The sequence below is a fragment of the Chanos chanos genome, chromosome 16, assembly GCF_902362185.1.
Source record: "Chanos chanos chromosome 16, fChaCha1.1, whole genome shotgun sequence".
NCBI lineage: Eukaryota > Metazoa > Chordata > Actinopteri > Gonorynchiformes > Chanidae > Chanos > Chanos chanos.
Genome location: NC_044510.1, coordinates 12,644,114 through 12,651,613, shown reverse-complemented (window position 1 = coordinate 12,651,613; position 7,500 = coordinate 12,644,114). Strand labels below are relative to the sequence as shown.

Genomic DNA, 7,500 nt, shown 5'->3' with positions numbered 1-7,500 from the left:
CTTACAGCGTTTTATGGGTTTCCAAAATGTTCACTAACCATGTGAAATCAAATCATTTTACAAGTACACTCTATGCGTACTTGTAAAATCCACATTGAGAAATAGCACATTATGAATTGGTGTTCTTATAACATTTGACAGAATGCATTCTGTCTCCACATTCTAAATGAGAACATTCAGAAATGGAACATTCCAAGTGAGTGCATTCTAGTACAGAACATTCTAAGAGTTTCTGGGATGTAGTCACAGCGCTTGAAGCCAAAGTTTGGAGTTTCCAGTGACATTAAACATTGTGCTGGTTCCTGTGTGCGATTTATCAGCTCTCTCTATGACATCACAGTCCTCCCCTTTGGTTTGTCCTCACAGTGTCTCCCCATATAGCATGCTCAAAACATTTCCTCCATATCAAACTCCGTCCATTTTAGTCTTTGTCTTTCCCAGCCTCTGTAATTATGCTATGTGGAGCAAAGTGAAGGAATATTAAGAAGATAGACGCCACAGAATTTAATTACCAAAGCAGTCACACCACTAATTCAGTTACCCAGCCAATCACGCTGCTGGATCAACTAGCCAACAAATCACACCACACCAACCATCAATCCCCGACAAGTCACACCACTGATTCAACTACAGAACCAACCATGTTGCTTATTCAGATACACAGCCAATCACACCACTAATATAACTAGACCACCAATCATGCCACTGAATCAACTGCCCAGCCAATCTGACTAAGTAGTCCCGGGGGTTGATATGTTCAGAAAACTCACAAAACAGATTATTCTTTAGCATTCAAGCTGAGGAGGAAGAAGGATAGATGAAAAAGAACCAGTTTCATTGTTAAAGCTTAGATCTCAGCGTCTCATCAATATTCATTATCCTAATTATCACCATTTTCATATTAATGGAACTCCTCCTCCTACCCTGGTCTCAGAAATGACCCAAAGTCCTCCTTTTCATCTCCCTCATTCATAGATACCCTCTATTTCTCCTCCTGAGGCTCTCCTCTCAAGGTGGTGGGTTTTGGGGTCTGGGCGGTGCTCTTCTGACTTGCTGTGTGGGGTGTGCTTGGATTTGATTGGCCAGTGAGCCTTATTTGTGTTCTGATGTGATTACACTACTCTATGTGAATGTTTAACAGCATTTATTTTAAACAGAGTTTCCTATACAGTATATGCAGAGCCACAGCTAATGTGCTAATGTTAGTGAAGCACTTTTCTATGTAACCAATACTAAATGATTTGACATACATCCATGATGCTGTCCACTCCCTCAATGTCCAAATTCTCTCTCTCTCTCTCTTTCTTTCTCTCTCTCTCTTTCTCTCTCTCTCTCTCTCTCTCTCTCTTTCTCTCCTGTCCCCTGTGGTTAACTGTGCCCTTCTCCCCTGTTTGGCCTTTACAGTGCAGCACCATTTGGCCAGTATGCAGGAGAGGAAGATTAAACATGAGAATGATGGCGTGCAGTTTCCTTACCATGGTTAGAACACACTCTCCCCTCATACTTAACTACTCTACACACATGCACCTCCATTTTCACCATGATTATCATCATCGCTCTATCTCTCTCTCTCTCTCTCTCTCTCTCCTCTATACTCTCTCACTCACTCCCTGCTTGCACGCTGTCACAGCTGTGCTCCTCACCGCTGTCCACTCTGCTGTGCCTCTTGGTGCTATAAGATGCTGATTGTCATGGGTATATGTTTTTTTAAATGTTGTTTTTAGCAACCTGATAGCAGATTCCAGGCCTTCCCAGACTCCTGATCTCAGATATGTAACTGTCCTGGGGTAGTAACTGTTAAGACACAGATATTTTTCTGGGTTTTTTTTGTTTGTTTGTTTTTGTTTATTGATTTTTGGGTTTTTTTTGCACAATATGATTATTTTTGTGTCTGTGATATTGCCTCATGTTGCTTCGTTCTTAACATTTTCAAAATGCTTGGGACTGTTTTTAATAGGCTCCTGGGTGTGTGTGTGTGTGTGTGTATGTGTGTGTGTGTGTGTGTGTAGTAAGTCAATGGGACACCATCTGAAAAAACCCACAACTGAACAGAGTCACACACACACACACATATCCACCCCCACACACCTAAACAAACAGGTACAAGCATACTCGGGTGTGCTGCTTGTATGCCACAGGCCTTCTGCCTTCAAAATATGCCATACACACACACACACACACACACATGTACACACACACTGTCTGTCTGTCTGTCTGTCTCTCTCTCTCTCTCATGGACACACACACACACACACACACACACACACAAACACACACAGACACTCACACAATCTGGAGAGGGACGAATCTCCGGTCCAGATGGTGTCTCCATGTGTCGACAGCGATGGGAGCCACTGGGTTACAGAAGACATCTGTTATGGTGATGATGGTAGTGTTGGTGTGGAGAGGGTGTGTGAGTGAGTGTGTGTGTGTGTGTGTGTGTGTGTGTGTGTGTGTGTGTGTGTGCGTGTGTGAGGTGATTCACTACCTGAGAGATAGAGAGATACGCACAGCACCAGAGAGGTGACACTGCCATTCTTCATCATCAGTAATCTGGGGTTTCTCCCACAACTCATTCACCCCTCTTCCTCCATCCCCCCATTCCCTCTCAACCACGTCTCCATCTCATCTCTCCATCTTCCCTCCACCACTCCACTTTGAACTGAATGTAGTGCTGCTCCCTGTGTGTGTGTGTGTGTGTGTGTGTGTGTGAGCATTTGTCAAAGCTGTCCCCAGCATTACAAAAGAGACAGAGCAGATGTAAATAGTTCCGAGTTTTCATGTTGTGCTTGCCTTTTTTTTTTGTTTTGTTTTGGGGGTTTTTTTGGGGTGGATTGCAGCATGTTGGATGTGTGTGCCTGTGTTTGTGTTTATTTGAATGCTGTCTGGGTGGTTTTTTTTTTTCGGAGGGGTGAAGAGGGTGAGGGAGAGGGACGGGGGTGCATCGTGTTGCCCGGCGACAGTTCGAGGGGTTTGTGTGATGGCCAGCTTGTTAGCGTGGCGAGACTGGAGGGTCATGGGAGCATTTGATTGGCTGCCAGTCTGAATGAATGAATATGCCAGGAGCTGGACGGAGACATAACGCATCACAGAGCCCTCCACACAAACACATATACATCACACACACACACACACACACACACACACACACACACACACACACACTGACAGAACAAGATCATAGTAACTTCTGTTAGCTTTAACACACAAAAGCTCTCATTTGGCAAATTTGCACATGCTCTGTTTTAAGACCCATATGTTTAGGGATTAATTAAATAAATTCATGGCCACGGTTTTCATTTTTTAACTGTATAAATACAAATTTTAGTTCAGCTTTTTTTTTTTTTTGAGTTTGTTAAAAGGTTCATGTATTTCCAGTAGGTGCTTGGCAATCAGTCGTAGAAAATAGTAAATTTAATTCGATTAAGGCTTGCTCCTTCCATAGTCTTTGTAAATGGTAAATAGATTCAGGCTGTCCACCATTTCTGCCGTAAAGATTCAGGGCTGTGTACACGTTCAGATTCAGGGTCCTTATTGTGGCCAAGCTGTATGTTCCTGCTCGGCTCATATGTTAGCAGACCCATACTCACACACACACCGTACACAGGACGCAAACATCTCTCCCCAAATGCTCTTCATTTAAGAGCTACTAATTGGGTACCACCGGATGGTGTGTGTGTGTGTGTGTGTGTGAGTGTGTGTGAATGTGTGTGTGTCTGTGCACATTTAAAGAAGTATTAATACCATGGTAGAAAATGTCACATTTCCATATCCACTCCCACTTGCATTCAGAGTCACACCACGCGTTTTAGCAGAAACACATGCGTCTGTTCGCCCACTCGATTCTATACTTACACACTCCTTCTCACTCTCCCAGCTGCCCCGCCACACACACACACACAGACACACAAAAACACACACACAAAAACACACACACGCACACACACACACACACAAACAAACACGTTATACACACACACAGACACACACACAAAAACACACACACACACGCACACTCACAAACACGTTATACATACACACACGCGCACACACACACACACACACACACACAAACACGTTATACATACACACACACACGCGTGCACACACACACGCACACACACACAGACACATTATATATACACACACACAAACACACACACACACACACACAAACACACATACACATGTTATACATACACACACACGCACACGCACGCGCGCACACACACACACACTATACATACACACAAACGCGCACACACACACACAAACGCAAACACACACACACACACACAGAGAAATGGAGAGATAATTGTAAGGGAAAAATGTTCTCCCATTTCAACTCTCCAGAAACAGCACTGAGAGTGACTCGGCCGGTAAGAATTTATAGACCAAGCCTATAAAAACCAGCTTCTACCATTTCCCACGCTCTTAGTGCAGAAAGATTACAAATGGGTGTGTTGTTTGAGGTTTTCTTTTTTTGTTTTGGGTTTTTTTTTTAGAAGTTTAGCATATGGAATTTTGTATGGAGATTTATACATGTGTTACATTGTATGTCTATATGTGTGTCTGTGTGTGTGTGTGTCTGTGTGCGCATGTATGTGTGTGCGCATGTGTGTGTGTCTGTGTGTGTGTGTGTGTGTGTGTGTGTGTGTGTGTGTGTGTGTATGAGTGCGTGTGGCCTGTCATTTGATTTCACAGTAACGCTAAGTAGCTCTGAGAAGACAGTGAAGGATTTGCCCAGTTTTTGGCAGTGCTGCTAAAACCCTGATCTGTATATTGCACGTTGGGATCACCATACATCAAAATAATTCTCCTCAGAAATCAGCCACATGAAGCACGGATCATAAAATAGCCCCTCTTTTTTCCCCTTTGGCTCCGACACTTTTGGCTGTGTTTCTGGGTCATTCGGTAAACCCAAAGCATACACTTAAACCCATTTATTTTTGCCAACCCTTCCGAATATTTCACAGGGTGAAAGACCACAATCTCGCTGTTTCAACTGACGTTTATAGAAACAGGAGGACACTTTAATAAACTGTTATAAATGACCTGGCTTCTCTCTCTCTCTCTCTCTCTCTCTCTCTATTCTCTCTCTCTCCTTGCCTCCTTCACTTCCTTTCTCATTTTCGTCTTTTGTTGGTGTTGGGTGGACTGCTGGCCTCCCTGACTGAACAGGATGTGATTCTTTGGTGTGTGTTTCTGAGAGAAATATTATGTGTTTGGGAGAGACATTGAAGAACCAAAGCTATTTCATTAGAATCATTTACAGAGTGTTGTGCATCGAATTGGCAGTGAAATGGAGAGATTTTATCATTAGAGTTTAAGCCTTTTTTTTTCTTGCTAATTAAAGACACTCATCGATAGAATTTTTGCCGTGATCTATACTGACGTCTGCATTGGTCAGTACACTATGTAGAAGAGTCTCTTTCTGCTGGCAGAGATGTGTGTGTGTGTGTGTGTGTCGGTGGATGTCTGTCGTTTTTTGACATTTCATATGTCTGAACACTTGTGCTAGGCCGGTAAGCTACAAAGAATCCTTTTGATGTGTGTGTGTGTGTGTGTGTGTGTGTGTGTGTGTGTGTGTGTGTGTGAGCAGCTGAGCCATCAGTGTGTTGACTGTGTGAAGGGCAGAATGAGAGAGCATAGCCACTGACATACTGTAGATAGGTATTCTCCATTACTTTACCACACACAACCCTGCTGTGTTACACTTTCAATATTTGCACATCTCAAGACACCGTCTGTCGGTTGCATGTAGAGCTTGATTGTTTGTCAGATTATATTGGAGGGTCCCTTTGATGTGAGACACCCATGAAAAGAAGCAGTGAGATGAACTAGCGTTTTGTTTTAGACATTATTTCCATGTGAGCCAGTTCTCTTCCAGTTTTTGTGCCTCTTGCTTTACGCGTTTTGTTTTGTGCGTGTTTTTTTTTTTTTTTTTTTCCCCGCACACTACGGATATGCATCACAAGACACTCTGCTGTCTTTAAACCAGTTCCTCGTTGTTCTAATTTTGAGGAAATTAATTTCTTCATGACTGTTTTGGGAAGCTCTCACAGATACTCACAGATTCCCTTGTGTGCGCTGAGAGTTGGCCCTATTCAGTTTGCCTCATTTACTGTCTGTATGAATATTTATCCAAAACAAACATCTCATACGTGTATGTGTGTCATATACGTCTTCATCACTGAGTGAGACAGACAGACAGACAGACAGACAGACAGACAGGCATTCTGATGGAGAGATAAACAGACAGATGTGTAAGAGTTTTGGGGATCTTTTGCCTCTCCCAGCTACCTCCCTGTGTACTGACAGTCTGTTTAGAGCCCTACCCATCCCAGCCCGGTCCTTGCTTTTCCCAGCCTGCTTCAAACCCCCCCCCCCGGATCTGCTGTCGGCTATTCTGTCCTTCTCAATGTCCAGGGTGCTAAAGAGTGACCAAGTGCTCAACTGCCCTGAAAATCCAGCCAATCACATTTATAATCAGTCCTTACATTATAGACTTTGCTAATTTTTGGAGCTCAGTTTCTACTGTATTACACTAAATTAAGATGATTTTTTTTTCCTCTAAAGAAAAAAAAACAAGAACAACAAAACAGATTGAAAGAGAGTGGAGCCGAAATCAGGAGCGATGTTCATTAAACCCATCCTCTCTTGTTCTTGCCATTTTTTTCTTTTTTTTTTCTTCCTTTTTTTTTTTTTTCCTTTGTGTTGATCCCGTTTTTTTCGCCAGGGCTGGCGTCGCCTGGTTCTCTTAAGAAGGTGGGGAAATTCGATTTCAGCGTCCTGTCAGCAGCTCACTGCAGGTCTTCTCGCATGCCGTTCACCCACCACCCCCTGCCAATGCTGGCAGGAGTTAGACCAGGTGAGAGTTTTTACGCCCCGCCCGCCTGCCCCGCCCCGTCTGCCCCGCCTCCCCTCCCCTTCACCCGATTCCCCAACCCCGACCCCATCCTTCTCCTGTTCTCCCCCTCAGGGTCCCCTTCCCCCATCCCCAGGTGCATTGTGGGATTTGTAGTGGTGAGGGTAGAGGCAAAAACAGGCAAAAGGGGTTGTGGAATTCTTTCCTTTGACATACTTGGCTTTTTTTTTTGTGGGTAAAATCTATTGTCTGGCTTCACCTTTGCTCTTGTCTACCCTCTTCCTTTAGGAAAAAAAATTCATTCTGTCTGTCTGCCTGTGTGTACAGTTGGGAGCTTTCTGTTCTGGGTGATGTTATGACTGGGTGACTTTTTGCACTTGTGTGTGTGTGTTGTGTGTTATGGCTCATGTGTTTGGTATATTTTGGGGGTTTTCCAAACTTTCATGTCGCTCATTTGCTCAGGAGCTCTATTCATGGTATTTAAAGTGAACTCATGGTTTTTCTTTTCATGATAAAAGTTTTGTATGTCAGTGCCCTGATGGAGCTTCTCTTTGTCTTTGTCATCTCACAAAAAACAGAGCTTTTCTCACTGTCCTCCAGTGACCACCATTCACTGAAATCCCACTCAAGAT

The 7,500-nt window shown here is 43.6% G+C and overlaps 1 protein-coding gene across 2 annotated transcripts in view; it reads left to right on the top strand.

The window, feature by feature from the left end:
• LOC115829910 (nuclear factor 1 X-type) overlaps positions 1-7,500 on the top strand; it is a 109,608-nt gene that overhangs the window by 84,572 nt on the left and 17,536 nt on the right. Inside the window, exons 8-9 of one of the 2 annotated variants that reach the window (XM_030794082.1) lie at positions 1,405-1,479; positions 6,740-6,871. In XM_030794082.1, the coding sequence (XP_030649942.1) occupies positions 1,405-1,479; positions 6,740-6,871 (207 nt within the window). The remainder of the gene's footprint in view (positions 1-1,404; positions 1,480-6,739; positions 6,872-7,500) is intronic. The other variant, XM_030794083.1, reaches the window with a different exon arrangement.